The 25,659-nt window shown below is 37.2% G+C and overlaps 3 protein-coding genes across 5 annotated transcripts in view; 2 read left to right on the plus strand and 1 right to left on the minus strand.

Moving 5' to 3' along the window:
* The window catches only part of tbl1xr1b (TBL1X/Y related 1b), a 41,043-nt gene extending 34,954 nt beyond the window's left edge, over nucleotides 1-6,089 (plus strand). The window contains exons 13-14 of the mRNA XM_016478121.1: nucleotides 3,639-3,740; nucleotides 6,011-6,089. Of these exons, the coding sequence (XP_016333607.1) occupies nucleotides 3,639-3,685 (47 nt within the window). The 3' untranslated portion in view covers nucleotides 3,686-3,740; nucleotides 6,011-6,089. The remainder of the gene's footprint in view (nucleotides 1-3,638; nucleotides 3,741-6,010) is intronic.
* Nucleotides 6,090-10,516: 4,427 nt separating this feature from the next.
* b3gnt5b (UDP-GlcNAc:betaGal beta-1,3-N-acetylglucosaminyltransferase 5b) lies at nucleotides 10,517-16,131 on the plus strand. 2 transcript variants are annotated; one of them, XM_016478070.1, is made up of 2 exons: nucleotides 10,517-10,624; nucleotides 14,672-16,131. In XM_016478070.1, the coding sequence occupies exon 2, from the start codon at nucleotides 14,882-14,884 to the stop codon at nucleotides 16,034-16,036; it is 1,155 nt and encodes a 384-aa protein (XP_016333556.1). In that variant the 5' UTR covers nucleotides 10,517-10,624; nucleotides 14,672-14,881; the 3' UTR covers nucleotides 16,037-16,131. The 2 variants fall into 2 exon arrangements, with proteins under 2 accessions (XP_016333556.1, XP_016333555.1); XM_016478069.1 differs by lacking the exon at nucleotides 10,517-10,624 and adding an exon at nucleotides 11,537-11,855.
* Nucleotides 16,132-17,480: 1,349 nt separating this feature from the next.
* eif4a2 (eukaryotic translation initiation factor 4A2) lies at nucleotides 17,481-24,209 on the minus strand. Of its 2 annotated transcripts, XM_016478131.1 has the most exons (11): nucleotides 24,115-24,209; nucleotides 23,322-23,379; nucleotides 21,727-21,859; nucleotides 21,404-21,543; nucleotides 20,732-20,900; nucleotides 20,424-20,533; nucleotides 19,629-19,772; nucleotides 19,187-19,324; nucleotides 18,806-18,895; nucleotides 18,276-18,355; nucleotides 17,481-18,187 (listed from the first exon to the last, which is right to left on the minus strand). In XM_016478131.1, the coding sequence occupies exons 1-11, from the start codon at nucleotides 24,141-24,143 to the stop codon at nucleotides 18,043-18,045; spliced, it is 1,236 nt and encodes a 411-aa protein (XP_016333617.1). In that variant the 5' UTR covers nucleotides 24,144-24,209; the 3' UTR covers nucleotides 17,481-18,042. The 2 variants fall into 2 exon arrangements, with proteins under 2 accessions (XP_016333617.1, XP_016333618.1); XM_016478132.1 differs by lacking the exon at nucleotides 17,481-18,187 and having other exon boundaries at nucleotides 18,332-18,386.
* Nucleotides 24,210-25,659: the final 1,450 nt, after the last annotated feature.

A 25,659-nucleotide genomic window follows, 5' to 3' on the forward strand; every position in this document is an offset into this window, starting at 1 on the left:
AACAGTGATTTGCTGCCCCCTACTAGCGGTTTTAATTTCACATTTAAGGTGCCTTTTCATTTTTAAAGGGGTCATATGATGCGATTTCAATTTTTCCTTTCTCTTTGGAGTGTTACAAGCTCTTGGTGCATCAAGAAGATCTGTAAAATTAGACTAAGTCTCAAAGACTAAAGTCTCAAATCCAAAGAGATATTCTTTATAAAAGTTAAGTCAGCCACACCTACCTAAAACGGCTCGTTCTAACACGCCCCCACATGTCTACGTCACGATGTGGGAAGATTTGCATAATGCCGCCCAAATGTTCACACAAAGAAAGAAGGCGTAACACCAGTAGCCTGTGGCACAAAGGCTGTTTCTATAAAGTTGGGCAGTTCCAACTTTGCAAGGACAGTCTGGCCAGTCTGGCTCAATAATGTTCTTTTTAGCAACGTCATATGACCCCTTTAAAAAAAGGTGCCAGGAAGAACCAAAAAGGGGGTTTCGCTGCGATGCTATAGATTAACCTTTTTTGGCAGGTTAATGTCAGTACCCCCATCATACACTTTCATTACTTTCTTCATTTTAATAGGTTTAGCACAGTTATAATGAGGCAAAATGACAAACAACCATAATGTAAAGGTATTTTTAAGCTGAACAGCAGTCAGAATAGAAACAAAATCAAAGCAAGTCAAAGTATTTTGGAAGTTCATCCATCCATCTATTCACTCTCCAGACCACTTATCGTGGGGGCTGAAGCCTATCCCAGGATCTTGGGCCACAAATCCATCGATTTAATGGTATTTAAGCAATATAGTCAATGTTTTATGTTTAAAATGTCAAAACATTATTTATGCATTTGTAATTGCAGGTTAGACTATTCCATGTCCCTCAGAGCTGCATTAAACATTGTGTAAATGCATCTAAATGCCACTTCTAATGCAGCCTCTGTTTCCTCTGCATTGCAGAGATAAATTTTGTTGATACTGATTTAATTTGCTTGGTAACAGCCCAAATTCAAGAATTTGACTCAAAAGATGGTGCACACTTTTAGAAAAAAAATGGCTTAAAGATAATAATGCCCATAAAACTGGTTGGAAATGATTAATTTCTGTCACTTGCTGTGAACTGACCACACAGAATATGAAGAATATCAAAAAATTCAGGATTCAGCTGTCAGCACAATTAGAGAAAAGATATAAGCACAATAACACACTCTATAGCAAAATATTGTCTAATTATCGTTATCGAGAAAATCCCAGAAAATTAACGAGATATAATTTTTTTGTTAATATCACACACTCCTAATTTATGTTATTTAATTGATATAATAATTTATTGATAATAATTGTTTAAATTAATATAATAATTAATACTTTTGACTCATCCATTTTCTTAAAAATGGTTTAAAGGCTGAAATATAAAGTTTATAATTTTATACAACTTTTTGTTTTTGTGAAAACTTGTATCTGAACTGTAAATTATGCTTTTTACAGTAATTTTATGGTTTAATATGGTACTATAGACATTGCCCTACCCCGCTCATATGGTATTAATTTTATTTTTTAAAAAGGTCTTAAATTTGAGCTTAAAAATCCTGCAGAAACCCTGTATAATATAACAATGCAAATGCCATTACACCCTATTCCCTATATAACCATGTATGTGACAAATAAAAATCTTGAAAAAAAAATCTTGAATCTTTGTCCCTAATACTGACCATCCAGGATTTCCTTCACAATCACATCTAACTCATCCATTTAATTTTTATTAGTGCTGTCAAATGATTAATCGTGATTAATCGCCTCCAAAATAAGTTTTTGTTTACATAGTATGTGTGTGTAAGAAAAATATGCTACGTTTATATATTTAATATATTTATATGTAATATAAATTATATGAATATAAATATATACTTGTAAATATTTTCAAAACATATGCTGTATGTGTGCCTTTATATATACATAATAAATATACACGGTACACACATTTATTATGTAAACAAAAATGTTTATTTTGGATGCGATTAATCGTTTGACAACACTCATTTTTATTTTCATTTTAGTTTTGTAAATAAAATCTTTTATTTTTTTAAATCATATTTTATTGTTTTTAATATTAATTTTTAAAATGTTTTACCTTCCAAATGGCAACATCAGTTTAGCCATGTATACCCTAATTAAGATGTTTAGGCATAAGACCAGTCTATCAAGTGTTTTGATAAATCTACTTAAGAGTATCAGACTTAAGCCCCGTTCACACCAAGGACGATAACTATAAAGATAAGATAAAGATATAGTTCTTAAAATCGTTCTCAATATTATAGAATAGCAGAGTCCCCACACCACACCTATAACGATAAAGGCACAGAGAAACAATATCATTGGAATCACTTTCAGAACGTTTTTTCCAGCTGATGAACGATAAAAATATTGATAGCCAATCAGAATTAATCCTGCTGTCACGAGGTTGAGAATTTAAAGCGGCAGACGAGTGTGCGCTTCAAATAAACAGAAGGTATCGTTTGCTGGTGTGGAGGCTAATATCCTTATCTTTATCCTCCTGAGACCCTGTGACCTCATATGAGGACATTATATTTTGGTGTATTTCTCTGAGACTATACATGCCACAGTTTTAAGTCTGGAAGTTCTGTACAGAGGACATTCAGGGCTTTTCAGAGATACTAAATGCTTGGATGTTTCACTATGACCACTCCCTCTCCTTGGTCTTCAAATATGTCTGATATTAATTTAGTGACACTCTTATGGAAATATGATAATATTTTGTAATTATCATTTAAATCTGTCTCATTTTTAAACTGTCTGTCATAAATCAACATCTCAGGAAAATGTTAATGGGGTTTCAAATCAAAATATGACTTTCTGTTACGAAACAGGATGTTGATTTCATATATGTCCTCATATGAGGACACTGGGACTAAAAGCATGTTTATTAGCGTTTTGGGAGACATAACAAATGAATAGTGAAAGAAATTATGTTTCAATATTCTATGAAATATTATATATTATTATGAAAATCTTGTCAAATATTACTCCCATTATTACACTTCTTTTTTCATTACATGTTGCCCCAAAAACACATTAATATGCAAATTAGATTTAGTTTATAGATGCATTGTATATAATAAGAAAACCCGTTTATGGCCATTTTACACACATTTTGCAGAAAGAAAAATGGTATATCAAATATTCTGTTATAACATAGTTGAGAATCATCTTTATACAAAGTTTGGTAAAAAAAACAAATCCTGAAAACTAAAAATGTATTGGTGATTTAAAAAAATCTATTGTTTTTGCCTATGCATGTTCATTCATGTCTTTTTATTTGTTTCAAAAATTGAGTCCCGATGTCCTCTACCGAGGACATAGCATAACTTATGAATGAAATATCATTTTTTACATTTTTTTTTTTTTACTTTTTTTATGCTCTAAACTATATAAAGACATGAAAAAAACTATTTTTTTCCTAAAAATCTTTTCTCGGGTCTTAAGAGGTTAAATTTATCGTTCTTGGTGTGAATGGGCCTTTACATTAATCATCTATACAGTTTTCATCTGCTGGCCATTAACTGGCCTGGCTGACATATTGATCTGTCACTATGATTAGTGTTTTTAACTTGAGTTTCATTTTCCTCCTTACAGAGTGGTGCTTTAGTCAACAGCTACAGAGGCACTGGGGGGATTTTTGAAGTATGCTGGAACTCCACTGGAGACAAAGTGGGCGCAAGTGCATCAGATGGATCGGTGAGTTTCTGTGTTGCAAAGCAAAGTCACTTAAATGTCCTTTGGCTATGATGTAGATACAGCATGAACTGAATCTGTTTGAAAGCCATTATAGTTTTAAGTAGGGCTGCACGATTAATTAAAATAAAACCAAAATCATGATTCAGAGCCTTCTTACATGCGAGTGGTTCATTATTCACCGGTGTTGCCAGTCTAGCTTAGTTCACAGTAAATGCTGCTCCACCCAAACTACATCTCTGCATTTTTTTTTTTATCCTGAGTTTGGTCACTTTTACAAGCATTTGAGAACACAACATGTGCCAGCCATCCTTCCATACTTGTAATGAGAAGCATAAAAGTAGGGCCCTATGAAATCTGTTTTATTTTTTCCCAAATTCCGTTTTTTCCGTTTTAATTTTTCTGGATTCCATTTTTTTCCATTTTAATTTTTCTGGACTCCTTTTTAATGGTTAAATAAAATTTTATTAATCCTATTTTTAATCCTATTATATTATAATTGTAATATTTAAATACTCAATTGTTATTTGACAGCAAAACATTACAATAGTGATTTATTTTTTCTTTCTTTTTTTCTTCTTTTTTTTAGCAATACTACTCCTGCTAATAATAATAATAATAATTTATTTTATAGCCATAAATACATAATCTGTGGAAGATATTTCCACCACTGTATAGACTTTTTTCCTGAGTAAACGATGAACGCCACCATAACGAATTCTAACTTCCAATTGGATGCTCTTCAGTTTCAGTCTCCATAGGAACCCATTCAAATAGTTCCCATCTTTTGGGAAGTCGTGGCCTAATGGTTAGAGAGTCGGACTCGTAGCCCAAAGGTTGCGGGTTCGAGTCTCGTACCGGCAGGGATTGTAGGTGGGGGGAGTGAATGTACAGCGCTCTCTCCCTCCTTCAATACCATGACTGAGGTGCCTTTGAGCAAGGCACCGAACCCCCAACTGCTCCCCGGGCGCCGCAGCAAAAATGGCTGCCCACTGTCCGGGTGTGTGTTCACTGCTGTGTGTGTGCACTTTGGATGGGTTAAATGTAGAGCACTAATTCCAAGTATGGGTCACCATACTTGGCCACATGTCACATCACTTTCACTTTAATGTAGCTAACTTCGGCAGCAGCTTCGACACGATTACACACTCATTAAACTTTGAGGAGTGAGGCACTGACAAATGATGGTCATTGCGACACTGTAAAGTGATGGCGCTATGGAGCCATGTGCTTTTTTAAAAACATTTTAATAGGTTTAACATTAGATTATCAGATCGGAATATACACTAATTTGACTAGAAACACTGGAGACCGGAAATGCAAAGCATCCTTCTGAACTGGTTAAGAGTCAGGCGTGACTTCCGTGTTCAGGAAAAATGTCTATTAAAATAGACATTAAAATAGTACTTTTCTCCACATTTTTTCTGAACTGCAAAGACTCACAATTGCACGAAAAAAAGTCATAATTGTGAGAGAAAAACTCAGTTATTTTGTGCCATAAAACAAAAAAGATTTGTGAGGAAAGTTACAATTCTGAGATGTAAAATCGCAATAACGAGTTTTATTACCTTTTTTTAATCCCATGGTGGAAACAAGTTTCCATAATAATCACAAATTTGGCCAAAAAGTGCCCCTAAAGGCTCATTTATACTTCTGCGTCAGTTTTCGTTTATACTTCTGCGTCGTTGTCCGCGTCGATGTGCAGTACACATGCAAACCGCTAGTCAGCAGTGTCCACGGGCATGTTGCTGGTGTAACCTGCAGTACCACGGTAAAAGCCAAAGAAGAAGCGGCTCGTCGGAGAAGCATTATAGCCGTGACGGCGGCAAATAAATATCAAATCGTTATTTAAAACTACAAAAAGGAGACAACAACAGAACAGGAGAAGATGGCATACTTTCAATCTCCACAAGGACTTGTACCACGGCATTGTTTGTCGCGGACAACTACTGATGAATAATGCTATGTAGTATAATAAATGATAAGACACTTGTGCTTTGCTTTGTTTTATTTTATATAAGGTGGTGTAACATTAAAATATATTAAAGTGCACATAAACACACACAAAACTCAAGTACATACGGAGGGAGGGGTTCTAGCAGACCAATCACAGCGCTTGCGGTCCGCGTAGAATTGAGGCGCTGTTAGATTTTTGGAGAGGTGCACGTCAGGCTACGGCGTAGGGCGTGCGTCTATGCGTAGGCTACGACGTAGGTTCGACGCAGAAGTATAAATTGGGCTTAACTCGTAATAACTTTTCTTCCCTTTCTCAGGTTTGTGTATTAGACCTAAGGAAATGACGCTGCCGCTGGGAAGCCATGGACCGACTATGAATGTGTGCATAGCCAAATTTACCGACTGTCCCTGGCCCATCATCCACTGCTGTAGCGCCAGACCAACGGTCCCTCAAATCCATCACAACACGGACCCGTGACGCTTACCACACACACAAAATCAGCGTGCCAGAGAACTGTAATACACAGACACACTGGACACAAGAGAAATGCACCGCATATGCACATACACCTCATTAGTTCCTGTGTTCATCATTCCAAACCCAGAGGGCCGAGGTCCACGCCGCTGTCGTGCGCATATTGCACACGTCTGCGCTTCAGTGACGGTTTAGGTGTAACCGCATGAGCTAAAGAGCAGAGCGGTTGAATATGGCCAACTCGTGGCCACGTGATATTGACAATTCAGAGTATTGGCACTGTATGTTTAGTGGCTCTGCGACTTTTGGAACTGTTCTCGAAAAATGCTCAAGGAATTTTTTTTTTTTTTTTTTCCAACCTTTTTTTTTTTTTTTTTAAAAAGTTTATTTTTCTATAGTCTTATAGCACCGATTTCAAAAAAAAACAAATGCGTTTCTACTGCATGGATAGCCAATTTTGATTAAAACCCCATCTATTAAACTTAAACAGTTTAACATCAATTCATTAAAAGTTTAACAAAAATTACATGTTTAGGGCCCAAAATAGTTTTTTTTTTCCAACCTTTTTTTTTTTTTTTTATACAAAGTTATAAGAGTACAGAAATCCTATTAAATTACTCAACTGTATTTTCTAAAACGAATGCCCTGTGTTATTTTATACAACCTATGCAACTTTGTGGCAAGACAAAACCGAACTTGCAGTGCATGAATGGGTGAAACTCATAGGTGAAGCCTGTACGTTTAAAATATCCGTTAGGCCCACTCTAAAAAAACGCAACGGCACATTCACTCTCGCTGTTACAGAAAACATAGCTATCAGGTTATTCATTCCTTTTTTTGGGAGTTCGTGATTGTCCTCCTACATTAGTATTTAACATGACAGCTCACATAAAATGTTCATTACCGAGATTTGTTCCTCCGATTTGATGTTCTTTCTTTAGTGTTGCGGCGTGCTGTCATTTCCTGCTTTGCTATAGAGGTCCGAGCTCTGACTGATCCGGTCTGGTCATTACTCTTTCAGTGCTGCAGTGAATTGGTATGTGTGTGTGACTAACAGCTGTAGTCTGAGTGACAAAATTATGGGTCGGTGCAATTTTTTTTTTTATTCAGTTCCAGTCAGGCAGTGGTAGAGTAATAGTTCAAAGTTCAGGCTGAGGTGGTGCCGTTTTCGCCCATTTTGCTCACTATTTTCTTTTGTAAAACGATGCGCAGTGATGGTATGGGTGTGAACAGAAACTGACGTGGAAAAACGTAAACGTGACCACAGGTGTTTTTACTATTACATGCTACTGTTGTAAAGGATGGATTTTAACGTAAACTCCATTGATGTTTGGGATTTCTCACAGCCTGGTTTCTTCAGGTGATGGCACATTGATTTAGAGTTCGCTAGATGCTGTCACATGTCTTTATAAAATACCATTAGACAGTCATAGTCCAGAGAAGCAGCTTTTATCCAGCACACTCATGTCGCCTCTCAGCACTTTACAGCACGTACTCCCATGAAATCCAATGAGCACTTAAAAGATTTTTTATCCTTTGGACTGAAATTACTTGAGTGACATTAAACATTTACTTGAATGAACCAGATGTTCTGATGATTATTAGAGGGTGAGGCAGCTGGTTTAGACCTATGTAACAGTGTTTTTTTTTTAATTTTTTTATAGAAGTGTAGTCCAAAATGCTAACAAATGCCTTTTTCTTCCCACGGATAAAGTAAAATCTGCATCCCCTCCTAAAAGCATCAAAATGTCCTGATTTTTCTTTCCCCCCTTTTTTAAAGATGAGTATTTTGAAGCTTGCTCTAATATAGTCAACAAGTAGATTGTACAAAAAGACGTTATTTATTATATTGTCTATGACAGTGGAATGGTATTTTATAATGTTTTAATTTGAAAGAGATATACTTGTTACAGTGTGCTCAGTGTCCTCAAAGCCTAGCACTCTGCTTGCTGTGTCCACGGCCCTTTGAAATTTTGTACTTTAAAATCTTTTGTAATTCTAATGTTGTTTTTAGCTCGAAGCAAAAGCACGTACATGGGCATATCAAAACATCTTGGACCATGTAAATACTTGTTCAGTGATTTTTGTCTCACTTTAGGTTATCTTTAATCTAGTTTTTTTCTCTCTCTCTTTATTTTTTTAGTTCTTTTTCCTGTTTCGCTCGCTCTCTAGCAGAAATCACTCACTGCGATGTTGATTTGACTGTTGTGGTTTGAGTCAGATCAAATGAAAAGTCCAGAATAAAATATATTTTGATAAGTGTTCTCTGTCTGTGCTTATGAATGTCTATGAATGCAGAAACTACTGTGTATGTTGTTTAATGTCTGATTGCTAGAATGTAGTATTTGGTTTGGTTTTAATAACAGCAGCACTCAAGCCGAATGAACATGACGATCATGTTTTCCAGCTAGAGAACGATTCAGTCGAAAACAAGAACATCTGACTGGCTGTATAAAGGAAGTCACATGATCAGTCACACATCTGCTTATTTGATTAGTGATGTAGAAATAGTGCACAATCATCATTTTGTCATAATTTTGTTTTTCACCTTCAAAATCCTAAAAAAAAAAAAACCCCCACCAAAAATCATAATGTGCCTGTACGTTATAAATGTTATACAGAGTAATATATTCTAAAATATAATAAGCCTAAACTGATACAATGATCTTTCTTATGAAGGTAGACTGCTTGACCACACTAAACAACACAAGCTAAGACAAAGGCAGCCTCCAACAAAAAGGCATTTCATTGCAAAAAAAAAAAGTATTCAATGCATTTAATTGAATTAAATAAATAAATGTAGAAATACATAAATGAAGAAATAAATATAGAAATACATAATTAAATGCTGAAATAAATCAATAAATAAATGCAGAAATACATAAATGAATAGATAAAACAATAAATAAATACATGCAGATATGCATAAATGAATGAATACAGAAATAAATAATTTTGTACAGAAATAAATGTAGGAATGCATAAATGTAAAAATAAAAGCAGAAATGCATACATTAATGTAGAAATACATTTAAAGAATGTAGTATAACAAATGGTACAAAAATAGCGCAATTAAAAATGACACTTGACAATTATTTATGTATTCATTCATTTATGCATATCTGCATTTATTTGTTTATTTAAGCATTTAATTATTTATTTATTCATTTATTCATGTATGTATTTCTGCATTTATTTATTGATTTATTTCAGCATTTAAGTAATTTATTTACTTATGTATTTCTACATTTATTTATTTATTTCTATATTTATTTCTTCATTTATTTATTTATGTATTCCTACATTTATTTATTTAATTCTGCATTTACGTATTTATTCATTTATTTATTTATACTTAAGTCATTTCTCGTCCTCCATAGTATACAGGGTGCGATTTGTGAAAAAAGCAGAGGGGGGGTGATTTTGAAAGGCTTTAAAGTAACCTAATGTTAGTGTAATCTGTTAACAAAGACTATTTAGACTTTTTAAATTTACTACAGTCTTGGAGTAGCTGGGTCAGGAATGGAAATATTTTTGTATTTAGTTGGGTTTTTGGTTATTGCAAAAAAACAAAAACAATGTTTGCTGGGTAATAAAGAGCTAGATCGCCCAAAAATGAAAATTCTGTCATCTTTTCATCGGTTTCTGGTCCTCACAGATGTCCATAGTATTTTTTTATCCATACTATAAAAGTAAGTGGCTATCAGCAACTGACTGGTTACAGCCCGTTCATACCCCACAAAACCCAGGCAATGCATATATATATATATATATATATATATATATAAAGTACCAGGTACTGTACCCAGTGGAAAACCCCCCAAAAGTAGATAATGTGTGTCATGTCACGAAATGTTTTTAATACGACTGAAACTGTAGGCTATTTAACGTGGTCACAATTGAATAAAACATTATGCATTAAACATTAATTATTTAATTTCAACGGTTATCCAAACAACGAATAGATTATATAGGAAAGTGAGCAAAGAACATTTACAGGATCAACGGAGCTTTTTGAAACTCCGAATCAGTTAAACCATAGCGTCGCAAAATGAGTCACTGTTTCGAAGCGCTCCAATCGGATCGCGTATCGGGACTTCAAAGCTTCAACGCGCGAATCATTTGATTCAGATTGAGACTTCGATGCTGTGCGGGGGATGTTTTTTATCCCCACCGGAGATAAAAATAATTCAGCAGAGGCAGGGATGCGTAGACCAGACCCCACCCCGGCAAATCGCACCCTGTATATATATATATATATATATATATATTTATGTAATAAAACGACCAAGACAGCATTTCAGATCAATCGTGTAGTGGTCATTTTCACCAACAGAGGGGGCTGCAGGCTACACTGATTACATAGTCGTGTGTCGTTAATTCAGCAAAGAACAGCAGGAGGGGAGATGAGCACTATTATCATCATTTATCAAGAGACTCCGTTATCCGTTTCAAGGTAGTCACATACTCACTCTTCATGTTAAATCAAAGTAATACTGTTTGTATATGCTATATAGACAGCAGGGGCTAGGACTTCACTCTGCAATCTCCAGATATGCTAAAACGATTTTAAGTTCTCTTATATTTGTTTGATGACGTAACACACACAACTAGGCACTCTTCTTTAAACTTGATATACTATAACTATATAACCATATTCGTTCTTCTACACTGAGTTTAAAAGATTAGGGCGTAATCCCTTTTTCCCATCACTACCACCACAAACCACTGCACCCAGTTGTTTGGCGAATAGTGAATACTACGTTTTCAAATTTAGCAGGGCCAGAGGTGGGGACAAGCTTGTTTACACTAGGATAACAGGGTCTGAACACAGTGGTTTTCCACAAACATCCACCCGCCCAGGCCTACCTTAACTATCCAACTTATTTTTAAAGTAAGCACGAGAGCGGTCACTTAGCACCTGAATGTGCGAGACTTCCGGTGCCATTCGCGTCCAGTTATTTTAGCTGTACCAAAACAGTCCGTTATGCTGCTTGATACTGCGAAGTTAACTGGTATTTGTTACCAAATCATTTTAATCTACCATCGTATTCATAGACACATTCGTTTGTAGCACAAATATCGTTCACTTCTAGTTTTTTTTACTAATGAATCGGAAGTCTCGCACATTGGCAATACATTGGAATTCCACGCCCACGCGGATGATATTACACCCCAATATGAATAAAAAAATAAACAGAGACATCACGAATTAAACTCGCAGAAACCAAATGAGTCTGAAATGCAAATAAGCCTATTTAGCCACTTCTAAAAGCACAAACATTAAAAAAGAAGAAAAAAGTCATAGCTACTGTATTAAATACAATTAGGCAATGATCAAATATTTGTTTCATCTTATTTTATTTATGTAAAGTTATTCGATGTAACAAGTGATATTTCTTGAGGGACATTTCAGAAATCTGGTCACCAAATAGGCATTTCCACGAGCGTCTCCTTTAACATGAATTTAAACAAATACGGGAGTGTCCTTCTTTACTGAAATGCACTCAGTCTGTGGTTGGGTCACTTCGAGACAACTTCAGGGCAAGGGTCGACACCGTGCAAATACTGGACAGTGTTGCTCTGGCTGCTGGTCACAGATGTCTGAAACCGGAAAGTTAATGTTTAGACCACGGAGATGCACTTTAGCTTGGAGCTTTAATTAAAACAAGCTGTGGATCGACCTGGTAAGTCCGTCTTATGTTCTTTATGCTGTTGAATTTTGTTTTAAAATATTTTTGGCTGACGAATTATTGTCAGTCGTTATCACATTCAGCCTACCGACATTTGCGAGTCATAAGTAATGCGTAAAAGTTAAATATAGTGCAAACACACTTTTAATTTGAACCATTTCACTAAAAAAAATCAATGAATCAAATAAAGTTTGAAATGATAAAACAACACGTATTTGGACACATTCATCTGTGAGAACTTGAGAAGAACGGGCTTCAAATATCCACTAAAAATCATGGTAACACCACTTAGTTAAATGTCATTAAAAAAAAATATTCAGAGACTCAGGCAAGGAAAGTTAGTTTTGATTAAAAAAGAAGTCCAGCATCATTTGTTTGCTGTTGCTACTTGGTTTGACGTGTTTATATAAGCAAATAAAATGCATTTTAAGTAAGTGTCCAGATACTTTAAATCTGAGCATTCGTGTTCCACACACTTGAATTACCTTAACACCCTAAGATTGACCAACTTTTTATTTTAGATGGAGTGGACAGAGTGTCATTCTCATTTTTGAATGAGTTAGATGAATACTGGTGAACACTTGATTATGTTGTTATGTGATGTTAAAATTATTCACATGTTCAATGGGTTAACTGTTCCTAGCATTGTGACATTTTTGTGCAGTTTGTCAAATTCCCATTTGTTATTAAAATAAATGATAGTTTTGTCGTCATTTACTCATTCTCATGTCATTTCAAACCTTTATGACTAACTTTCTTCAGTGGAACACAAAAGAGGTTTTAAAGAATGTTTCTTGTCAACATGAGGATAACTAAATCATGACAACATTATTGGGTGAACTATACAGTTTTTAGGTTAACATCCTGTTGCTGTGGATGGTAGCGTACTGTACTAGTTTATCTTTATAAAGTGTTTGAAATCAAAAGGGAGTCTGACCCAGGGTCCCAGAATTACTTGGAATTGCGGTAATAATCATTCCATGAAATCTGAAGCATTATTCAAGCAGCACTTTTCTTTTCTTTTCATCCTTATTCGGGAGTTTCAGACGTACCTAATCATTTAGGAAACCTTAGAACGTGTCTGGCTCTTGTGCGAAACTACCAAAAAGTACTAAGCTACTACATTTATTGTGATTAAAACATGATATTTACACTATTGATATCTTGGTTAAGTCAAGTGATTGGTGGAAGCTCAGTGCTCTGAGGTATCTCTCTTGTCCTGTCAAGTGTATCCTGAAGTCTTTCTGTGATTTCATTGGGTTTCCACAAAGAAAACAGACCCTCAGGCCTGTTTTCTCTTCAAATTTGCATGTGCATTGCATAGCATTTGCATTGCAGTACTTGAGATGTGAGGATATGCCGCGTTTTCTTTTAGGATAGAAGTTGTGCGTCAAACAGATTATATAGATAGATTAAATAAGCTCTTAAAAACTGAAAGATCATTCTCACGATTCACCATTCAGAATTAATTTTCCACTGTATATAGAATGGATAAATTAGTTTTGAATTGTGAATCATGAGAATGGCCTTTCATTGTAGTAGAGGTTCATTTTTAATATCTTGGCAAGATTTACTAGCTTAAACTAAATCTTGTTTGACAGTTGGACAGACTAGGTTCATTCGAAATGAGATACATTAGAAATAACCAACCAAGCTTGCTTAACCATTTACTTTGAATAAAACACATCCAACACCACGGAAAGTAGGAGGACACTGCACTTTGTGTCGCACTCCTGTGTTAAATTTGTACGTAAAGGAGTAAAAAAGTATTTACTCTCTTTTCCGAAATTAATTTTGTGTCATTTATTAAATCTGTACAAATCTGGATATGCTTAGTAGAAGGCATATCTGTGAGTGTTATAATGGGAGAGCGTAATGCCGGGTTCAGACTACACAATATTTTTGTCGGTCACGATAGTCACTGTGTCAGATTACACGATTTTGACTCCTAAAATCTTGGACAAGAAACATGTCAGACTACACGCTGCTTCCCGACCATTCATCGCGTGCCGTCTTTAACGACGCGCGTGATGTCATCATCGAGAAGGCGGAACTAGCGACTGACTTCCGAAAACAAGAGTGTAAACATTGCTGAAGCGCTTCCGCTATAGTTCGCCAGCATTTTTCTTTTTGTTCTGTCGTGGTAGTCCCTCGATGACACATCATACAGGCAGGAGTACTGCTGCCACAGCTCCACGAACCTTTCCTCCATCTCATAATTCCACCTAGCAGCACCATCGTCTCTCTTTCGTTTTGCTATGTTTGAAACCTGTGTATGAAAGAGCTTCTGTGCTGCTATTGGTCAACGTCACCAATGTGACAGAACTCGTCGTGGACGACGGAAAAAAAATTAAACATGCTAGTCTCTCTGTCGTGATGTCGTGAAGCATCGCAGACACGGAATCGGTTGTAGTCGACTATGACACACTACACGAGCTGAAACGATGGAATCTTGCGTCCTGACGCCCATTGTCGTTTACGAATCCCCACGACACCCTACGTCAAGCAAATTGTGGCAAAATCGGGCTAAAATTGTGTAGTCTGAACCTGGCATAAGGAGAAGACAATTCAGTTCACCAAATAATGACAATTATGTCGACATAAGGGTGAGCAAATGAGACAGATTTTTTTATTTTTGGGTGAACTATCCCTTTTAAATGTCTTGCCAGATTACGTTAATGTACTGTAAATCAAAAATAATTCAGGCGTCTTAATTTTTGATTGATTTCCTGGTCTCGTGTTATCTCACTCACTGGTCATTCTTGTCCAGAGTAAGTCCACTGAAGTTGTCATGTACGTTTCTCTTACAGACTTTGACAATCACAGCGGAAGCACCTCATTGGCCTTTTGTCTTGACAAAGGCTTCAACATCAATGGCAGCTGAACAATCACAGTACCAGACTGTTTTCTTGTCTCATATTGGAACCCAGACTTGGACACGGTTTGAAGGCCGGTATGACTCTAAATGAAACAGCCAGGAATCTTATGAATTGCAACATGAGCCAAAGTTCAGAGGAGCCATGATATTTTTCAAAATGCCTAGATTCAAAAAATACCAATTACGGCTGATAATAATATGCTTTAGTACCTTAATGCTCATGGCGTACTGGGAACAGATTGACAATAACATTGTAACCCATGTAATGTCTTTCTCGTACCGCTACCTTCTCAATAACTTCACGTTCATTAACGCAAGCTTTCGAGTCAATCCCGAAGATGCTATCAAGAATAACAATCGCAGATACCTAATAAACCACGAGGGGAAGTGTGGTGAAAAAGACATTCTGCTCCTGCTCTTTGTGAAAAGCTCCTCTGAGAACTTTGAGAGAAGACAAGCCATTCGCTCTACTTGGGGAAACGAGGCATACATTGAAAGTACGCTGGGTGTTACTGTAAGGGTGTTGTTCGCTCTTGGCCTCCATCCTGAAGCAGAGCAAAGAAGACTACTTAAGATGCAACTGCTGTTTGAGGACCAAAGATATCACGACCTCATCCAGCAGGACTTCATGGACACCTTCCACAATCTTACTCTGAAGCTACTTTTGCAGCTTGGCTGGAAAGAAACCTACTGCCGCCGTGCCCAGTTCCTCATGTCTGCAGACGACGACGTCTTTGTTCACATTCCCAACTTAATTCACTTCTTGCAAGGGTTTGGCCACAGTAATGCCAAAGACCTGTGGATAGGACGGGTTCACCACGGTTCACCACCCGTCCGAGACAAAGAGAGCAAATACTACGTGTCCCAAGACTTGTACCCGTGGTTGTCTTACCCAGATTACACCCCTGGATCTGGGTATGTCCTCTCCAGAGGTGTGGCTACCAAAATCTATCAAGCTGCGCTCACCATAAACACTTCCTTTCCCATTGATGACGTCTTCCTCGGGATCTGCGCCAAAGTGATAGACATTTTTCCCAAGGACAACGCATTCTTTTCAGGAGAGGGAAAAGCTCCTCATCACCCTTGTATCTACAACCAGATGATGACTTCTCATGGACACGTCAGAGACATTCGGGAAATGTGGAAGCGTGTAACTGAAGCTGAAGTTGGTCAGATACCATCAGGACTGATTTGGAGGCTCTACTGCACTGTCACGAAAGTGAGGCTCCTATGTGTACCATTCCTGTCAAACTCTTACCCATGTAAGGCAGCTTTTTTTGAATACAACAGTTATTAAAATTGAAAAGAACTCTCAGATTACTAGAGTAGCTTTGTACTGTATTTCACAGGACAAGTAAGTTAGATTGGTTCGGTAAGGAATTCAGTGGTGTGTTCAAAGAAATAAAAGTAAAAAAAAAGTTATATTCATGTATAATTAACATGAAATAAAGTTGAAAATTAAGATGAAATGAAAGTGTGTGTGTGTATATATTACTAACTACTATTTTACAACCAACAGCTGAACTCTTCATTCTTTGTTTAGAACTGATATTTTAACTAAATGTAAAGAAATTGAAAGAAAGCAACAATTTACAGCAGGGCAGGGCTTAGAGTCACAATCAATGCGGATTGCCTACAAACATAATTGTGCTTAAAGAGACAGCGCCCAATTAAATACATCCATTCTTCAAGCCACTTCATGTGTGTAGAGTCACAGGGATACTGGAGCCTATCCCAGTGCCTCAGGCCAAAGGCAGCGAAAAGCCCTGACATGAATGGATGGCCAGTCCATTCCAGGTCTGACTGGAAATGGAGATGTATATAGCAAATTTTTTAATAGTGCTTCTAAATAGTAGCCCTTTACAAACCCACATATTATTTGGATTGATTTTGAGATAAAGATTAGTAATGTCTTAAAATGGATCCTAAAACATTCTTCTATCATGCCACACATTACACTCTCAAGGTCAACAGCAGTGTCTTTTAACATTTCTGTGCTGCGGTTTTCATGTGTGCTTTCTTTATAGAAGCAGAATAAATTTCTCCTGTCCAGAATATTTATATTTAATTAATTTGACTATGCTCAGCCTGTCTTTGACATTCACCTTACAAGACTGGTATTAAATTATTTCTGAATATATTCCTGAATACATGATAGGCAGTTTTTGTTCTTCTAATGGACTAGTTTTGCTTTACTGGACACATTAAGGCTTAGGATGTGTCCTCTGTAGCCAGTGCCACACACGAAAATTGGCAGATTTGTATTTCAAATGTGCTCAACAGGAGATGTTTGAACGTACAAACTTGAAACTCTTACTTTCTGAAGAAAGGTTAATCTGATTATTGTCCAGTAAGTGATTGCACATATACATTACCTGGCCAATAGTATGTGGACACCCTCTACTAATAAAGTGCTGCAGAGATTGTATGTTTTTGTAGGCCAACCTGGAAGTTAATCGCCCCAGATTTCAGTGGAACTTGCGAGCATAGTTAGCTTACAATGCTCTTGGGAAACGCAATCCTGGTTCCCTCAACAAATAGGATTTTTCCATCAATAAAAGGAAGTGAATAAGGGTGTGGTGTCCGCATTCTTCGGACCAAATACTGAATCTTCCAGCTTTGAACAGAAATTTGAAAAGGATTTTACTTCTATTCATTACTTTAAATTGTTAATTTATAGAAAAAATTCAGTAATTACTCCGATTGTGTGGAATGAACGAATTCAAGACACTGGACAACAATTCATGGACAGAATAATCATCCTCTTTACTGTCAAATGGACCAAACACTACATGGATCATTGAACATTGTTAAGACCCACCTTTGAAGAGGACTTCACAAAAAGAAGTTCTTGATAAAACAATATACATTTAAAGTATACATTGCACAAAACTAAAAAGTGCCTTTATATTACTAAATAGGTGAAGTGAACCAAGTTAAACTGCACACATGTGTTAGCATAACATAATTGGCAGACTTAATGCAGCACTTGTATCTTTTAGTCCACAAGTAAATTACTAAACGATGAAGAACATCTAACACGTATATTTTGAACATACTAGGGAAAAAATACCTGGAAAAGAATACATGTAAAGAACCCATGTTTTGTAAATACCACCACCAGTAAATACTGATATGGTTGGAGTCTACAACAGTCCACACAGAGAGTCAACGTCACGTATCGAATTCTTAAGTCGGATCCGCAGCCAGCATTGAGGAGAGTAGGTTTTTTTTCTTCCAATAAAAGAAGCGCAAATGGAAGTGATCATTCAACAGCTATCCCCGCATTAAAATCTCCAAAGTTTAAATCAGGTCAGCGACATTCATGGGCATCTCCTCAACAGTTGTGTTGTAAAACGTCTCAATGTCTCGAAGAATCCTTTTGTCTTCTTCAGTAACGAAGTTGATGGCTACACCTTTTCTGCCAAACCGACCTCCACGGCCAATCCTGAGAAATTACAATTATAGCGAAACCATCAACATTAAAAATGAATCGTTAAACGCAGACAGTGTCGACACCTGAACGTTTTACTCACCTATGGATATAATTCTCACGATTTGTTGGCAAGTCATAGTTGATGACAAGTGAAACTTGTTGCACATCAATCCCACGAGCCTGAGGAACAGGGATATCAGGGTCAGTAATGCTAAAGATGCACAACTCGAAAATTATTATTTTTTAATAGTAGTCTTTAACACCAAGCCTTCTACAGCCATTTCATTTTCAGGTTAGGAAAAAAAAAAACATATATAAAACTGAAGCCATTTGTAATAAAAACTTTGATTCTGGACAGACTATTAACTTTTCCATGGATATTACTAGCATACAATAGTTTTCTCAGAGGACTAGAAACAATTTAAATAATAAAAACTCATTCAAAATCGGTCAATTTACACGTACAAGTAGAAACACAATTCATGAACATTTAATGAGCAACTTAGTGCTGAATCTTCTAACAACTTCAAATCACTTTAATGTATATCTTAGTTTTATGGCCATTTGTCCCAATGCTTGTGGGAACGCAACAAGCCTTTCAGAAATTCTAAAAACAGAAGCCCTACTCACCAGTAAATCTGTGGTTATGAGCACTCTGCTAGAGCCAGACCTGAACTCTCTCATGATTACATCTCGTTCCTTCTGATCCATGTCTCCGTGCTAAAAACAAAAACAAAACAAAAAAACGGAGAGACTGCTTTAACCAATGCAAGTCATCACAAACGTCACACTGGTTTGGAAACTCTGGACAAGTACGATCAGTTATGTTTAGAAACAAATCTCTCCATAAAAGAGGTCAGTCCCGAAAGATGGTAGACCATCATTTCATACTTCATCCAGCATTAAACATCATAATGGGCAATCGGTCTCGTATACCAATCCCTGGCCTACCATTAACGATTAAACCTTTTTTCATGTTTCATCCATTAACGTGCATGTACATCAACTCACCAGAGCAGACACTGTGAAATCTCTGGCATGCATCTTCTCAGTCAGCCAGTCAACTTTTCTTCTCGTGTTCAAGAAGATAACAGCCTGGGTGATTGTAAGGGTCTCGTAGAGGTCACACAGCGTGTCCAACTTCCACTCCTACAGCATAAGTTATAAATTAGCATTAGCGGAGAATCACCGCAAGGTGTCATCCTACATCAACATCCCGATTTCATAATATGTATGGCACAAAATCTCGAGACCTTGGACACCGGACATTAAGAAAGAGGTCTGTCCTAGACTCATTTCCGACCGTGTGCTTTTGCTCTTCCTTCTTAAAAGATTAACCAGTACTAGCATGAACACCAGAGCAAGGCCAGAAGGCCTTGAGCTGGTGATTTTAGCATGGCGCTTTTTAAAAGAAGGGACATGAGACATTAAAAAGAGACAACCAGTTCCTCACCTCTCGTTCTACATTGATGTAAAACTGCTTAATACCCTCCAGAGTCAGCTCCTCCTTTTTCACCAGGATGCGAATAGGTTCACGCATGAACTTGGTGGTCACCTCCAGCACATCAGCAGGCATGGTGGCCGAAAGCAGCACAACCTGGCAACAAAAGACACTGTTAGAGAATTAACTAAAACAATTCAATTCTGAAAACACTAGTAAAGGATTCTGCATTTAATATAACCGGTAATGGGGAAGATTTTAGCAGCATAACTGTGAGGAAAATAAACCAAGTAATTGATTGGTCACGTCTTGCTTTTGAGTTCACGCAGCTCAGGTGATGCTGTCATTAAAGTCTGGCTAACGTGATGCTTGTGTTCTTCAGCATGATTTGATGTACAAGGTTCTCATTGCATCATTTCCAATGGAAGTGAGAACATTTGACTGAAAAGAGTTGCAAATTTGACGAGTGACCTGGAAACAGCACAGAATGTCTCCAGTTTGACTTGATTTTACTTTTTTTTTGGGAAAGTTTAAAGTCACAGTTTCTTTTAAAAAAATATGATATTCAAGATTTCTTCCACTTGAAAATGTATTGTTGCTCTGGACCTTGAAACATAAGCCACTGGACATTAAGAAAGAGGTCCGACTCGGTTTCATTTCCGGTGCAGGGCTATTGCTCTTCTTCCACACGATACTCTGCTAGCATTATTGCATAAACCAGGAGAACCTAGAATCTGCAATTTTAGCACAGTTCTTTTGAGCGGAAGACACCTCCATTGAGAGTCTGGGATCAAGACATGGACTTACTTGGATGTTTGTGCTTAACTTCTGGAAAATCTCATAGATTTGATCCTTGAACCCACGACTCAGCATTTCATCGGCCTCATCAAGGACAAACATCTTGATCCATTTGGGAGCTATAAACAACAACAAAAAAAACTTAGTGTAATTCAAACCCTTACTAAACTGTTAAAACATGGTGGTCAAATGTATGATCAGTTAAGTTGTAAATGTCTCCATAACAAGTCAGTCCCGAAAGATGATACCATCATATCATACTGCATCCCAACTGGGCAGGCCGGTTTTAATCCAATTTATTTGCATTCACTACTTACACAGGTATCTCCTGTTCAGCATGTCAAACACACGGCCTGGCGTGCCAACGACGATGTGTGGAGCCTCCGCCTGGAGTTTTTGCATTTCGTTCCGCACGTTGGTGCCTCCAATGCAGGCATGGCAAGAAGCGCCCATGTAGTCACCCAAGGCCAGGATAACCTTCTGAATCTAGAGAGCAGAGAGAGAAGAGAAAAAAAGAAAAACATTTAAAATAAAAAGAATGCTTCATTTCCTCAAGTACTGATGTTTGATGGTCACCATGCACTAATAAAGCCAAATATTGGACAGGTATGACCAGATGAAAAGGTCATCTCCATAACAAGACAGTCCCAAAAACAGAATACCATCTCTCACTTTTGTCCACAGCTTTTCCATTTTGCTACAATCATCCCATGGAATTCACCTGGCAGTCCAACAACCAAACCATTAACTAAAATCTCATTTCCAACCACTAACAGTAAACACTCTTGTACTCAAGTAAATTATTCTGGCTGAAGCACTAACTAATTACTTCCTGCCAAAAAAAAAATATACAAATTAAAATTACATCCACATTTAATGACTGATGGAGCAGGAAGAACAGCAAAAGAGTACCTTGAATCGGGCTACTGCCAGAATATGCCGCCTTGGTCTGAGACACTAAGTTTATGGTGACCTCAGGTACAGCATACCTGCTGAGCGAGCTCTCGGGTTGGTGCCAGGACCAAAGCCTGAGTCTCTTTCTGCTCAATCTCCAACTGCTGCAGGATGGAAATGGCAAATGTGGCCGTTTTACCAGTGCCTGACTGAGCCTGAGCGATAACGTCATATCCTACGGACAAATAAAAGAGCAATTCACACTAATGCATAACACATGCTATCAGTTGAGATTCACGCTTGAATTAAATAGACCACAAATAAATATACATTAGGCAAATAGCATAAAAATGAATAAAACTTGTTTACTGAAAAAGCATGTCAAGCAAACGTTAAATGTAACTGAACTTGTTTGTACCTTTTATGCAAGGGATTATAGCTCTCTGCTGGATTGCCGAGGGTTTCTCAAAACCATAAGCGTAAATTCCACGAAGGAGAGTTTCCTTCAGGCTCATGTCATCAAAATTGTCCGTAATCTCGTTCCAGTTGCTCTGTAAAATAATGCATGTGAGATCTCACTTAATGCACTCAGCTCACCAAGTACAGACAATATCCTTACTGTAAGCTAATGGGACGGGGTAATATGCTGCCTTCAAAATCACATCAAACAATGAGGACACATGAAAAGCACTGTAATATTGAAATTACACTTGGGATTTTCAATAAGCACCTTTGTTCTATATTGGGGCATGTCAGTTGGTCAAGTTTTAAATGGCAGCAAAAGCCCTGTTTGTTCCCTTCACATGTTCAACTTCCTACTTCTGAATTCATAATTAGGAGTCACTGCATTCAAGTGTTTGTAGTCGGAAAGAACAAGAATCATAGGACACCGGTGTGGCCGGTTGCATAAAATGCTTAAAGTAGATTTATAAATTAGTCATTTAATTTTCTTCTAAAAGACTGGTCATTATTTCACACGCATAATGTAAACTGGTCTAATTTGAATCGGGGGAAAATAAGAACAAGTCTGACCCACTAGCTGTTTGACAAGGGGGAAGGAGTCTTAAGACATAAAGGCTGAGTTTATGCAACTGGCTCGTTCATGTTTGCTTATCTCCGGGGGAAAATCTTATTAAAGCTGAAATTCACTAAAGACATTAAATTAATATCCAACAGATTCTGAAAATGAATCAAATGTATTAACTGACAACCATATTATCATTACCCATGCTGTTGTATACATTCACCATGTTATCTGGACAGTTTGCTGGCAATTCTGAAATATCAGTCAAATAAATGCTGTTTTCACCATGCTGATATGCCGTCTAATGGTTATTTATACATGCATAAATGGTTGTGAAGGCAAGAGAATTCAACAGATGTTGTGGGGGGGGGGAAATTATGTCACTGCAACATTAGTTTCTTATTTAATCACCGACTGTTTGTCTTCAGGGAGCTTGAGTTTTGTTTCTTTAAATTGAGGCTAGTATTAGTTTGTGATACTCGTGACAAGAATTATGAAATTTCTATGGTATCAAAAGGTTGATGTCATAAAGACCTTATTTAAAGCAAAAAATAACTATATTGTCATATATATCGTTACCCAGAAACAAGTTTTCCGTCATATCGCCCACCCAACTCTCAAAATAGTCCCCAAGTTTCCCCAGTCACAAATGTGACTTGAGACCATTCCAACTAGGAAACTTAGATGGCAACATGTAAAGGTGTGCTCACATTTATTCTTGCTAGTTAAAATCCAGTGGGCTTTACAGGAATCTGTGCAATCACACAGATTTTGCTTGTGTTCAACACATTTGCTGTGCGTGCTCACCAACAAAGTTGCTTGGTTTAAAAAGTGAAGTATGTGAGCTGCGATTCATGCATTATTACACTACTGACAATTTTTTGGCCCACCGTAAGGGAAGTACATGGATTGACAAAAATCTTCATCACCAACCCAGATATTTATTAGAAGCACTAAATCACCCCTCCAGACTTCACTAGGATACAAACCTCGATGACACCATCAGGCTCCATTCCTTCAGGCCCCCCATTGTCTCGATCTCGTGAGCTTAAAAAAAAATAGAGAATACACTTTTAATACAAGAAGTTTCTAGTATCACTCGAGCCTTCAGGAAACGCGCGTGCAAACGACTGCACGTCCCAAAAAATGCCACGTGGACGACCGTTAACAATCAAAGCGGTAAATAACCATTTTAGCGAATAATGGGTTGTATTCAGTGAAAATAACTTAGTTATGGTCTACCTTGAAGCCTACGCCCAAATTTGGTCCGACTTGTTACAGTAGAATCACCTCGTCACGTTTGATGTTCTAAAAGCGGTTTCTACTACCGATAATTATTATATTATCATTTATTTAGCTCCCGATAAAAATGGCTAAAGAAAGACAACAACTACGACTTTATGAAATATACCTGCAATATTTAAAAGGTAGTGAACTTAAGGCCTCAAGCATGGAGGCCACGAGTTAGATTTCAGGGTGGGCGTGAAGCCTAGATAGCTTACTAGTCAACGTTTCGGTCCTTAATAACGGCACTTACAAAAAAAAAACAGCATTAAAATAGCCAATTTAGTCATAGACGCACATGAGCGCCGAGTACGTGAGAATACACATGTAAGCATACGCAGCTAACAGGCGTTAGTTAGCTGCGCGGCCTGCGCCATGTCAAAATCCACAGCACCGGCGCTATAATTAGCCCGACGCCTCTCTAGTTCAAGAAGATACACATTTATGGACAGTATTTGACATAAAGTGAATGAAGGTTACGTGTCGTAACGATTTTACCTGTTGTAATCAGCAGAACCGCTAGACATGGTCCGTTCGCGACTTCGGCATTCACTCTGAAAGGAAGAACATGTGGCTCTCTGGCGATTTTATCTAACCGGAACTTCTTTTTGTACATTTAGAGTAAAACGGTATAAACGCTAAAGCAGCTACACGCGATTGATGTTTTATCGATTGCGACAAGAGATGTAATGCGAGCTAAATACGTATTAATTTTAGCAGTGTTTATCTTTGTTATGTCGAAGTTTGCATGGGACTATATGGGGAAGCGCACGGATATTGCACCATTGATAGGGAGTAGTGGAGTCGCTACGGGGTCTCCACAGTTCTGAAACACTGCAAAAGAAAGTGAATGATGACTAAAAATATTATATGGCTAATAATTAAAAGGTTTTGTGTGAACTATTCCTTTTAGCGATAGAGGTTGACGAGCCTTATTTATTTTGTATTTATTTTTTGTATTTAATTATGTAATATAATTATTTGTGTAAGTAAGCATTCACAAAGAGTAATACCTATAGTTATTTAAATATTGTAGAGTAAAACAAGTATTAATCAGCTTGTACTGACTTTGACTTTTAACATTGTGTTAATTTATATTACTTTTCCATTGGAAATCTCAATTTCAAACTCATTTACATATATATATAGAGAGAGAGAGAGAGAGAGTGAGAATCTTTGAAATTTAAAGCTACTTTATTTAACAATCTTAATTAAGATCCAGTCAAAACACCAAAAATATTATTCGATACAACTTGAGGAAAAACAAGAGAGAGAGAGAGAGTCCTCTTGACCTGTCTGACCCTCGAGGGCAGAGAAATCATGTGTCTCCTGTACGCCGACGACCTTTTGCTGCTGTCGCCTCATGAAGAGGCGCTGCACCAAAGCATCTCCATCTTGGAAAAGTACAGCAATGATTGGGCCTTACCTGATCTTTCAGAAAAAGCCCAATTGTCTTGCTGGGGGAAAAAAAGAGTTTATGATTGGGGGAAAACTTCTTAACCATGTCACCTTTTATAATTATTTGGGTCTGACCATCTCAGCCTCTGGACAGTTCAATAGTTCAATAAAAGATCTGACGGATAAGGCATTCAGGGCTTTTTACAGTAGGCCTATAAGAAAACCACTGTTCAAATTCAACTCACCCATTTAACTGTGGCTGAAAATCTTCGATAGCATCATCAAACCCATTCTTCCTCCCAAAATTAAACTAAACTATATTGAAATTTTCCACCTTGAGTTCTGCAGAAACATAGGAATTCATAGAAATGCCCCACGTCTTGGCTGCAGAGCAGAACTGGGCAGATTTCCTCTGCTCTCGCTGAGAGCAGCGAAGTTCTGCTTCCACCTATCAGACACCCCGACAAATAGCTACCATCACAGTGCTTTCACATACAGGGAAAAACCACCCAGAGAGTGACCCCATGCACTATTTAGTGGAAAAACATCAAATTGATTCAACAATTCGGTTTAGGTATTCAAAAATTAAAGAAACAGAAAAAAAACAACCCAGAAAGAATACATTCATGATTGGCACCAGAGGTG

Source organism: Sinocyclocheilus anshuiensis, unplaced genomic scaffold (assembly GCF_001515605.1).
Source record: "Sinocyclocheilus anshuiensis isolate Anshui unplaced genomic scaffold, SAMN03320099.WGS_v1.1 scaffold436, whole genome shotgun sequence".
Lineage (NCBI taxonomy): Eukaryota > Metazoa > Chordata > Actinopteri > Cypriniformes > Cyprinidae > Sinocyclocheilus > Sinocyclocheilus anshuiensis.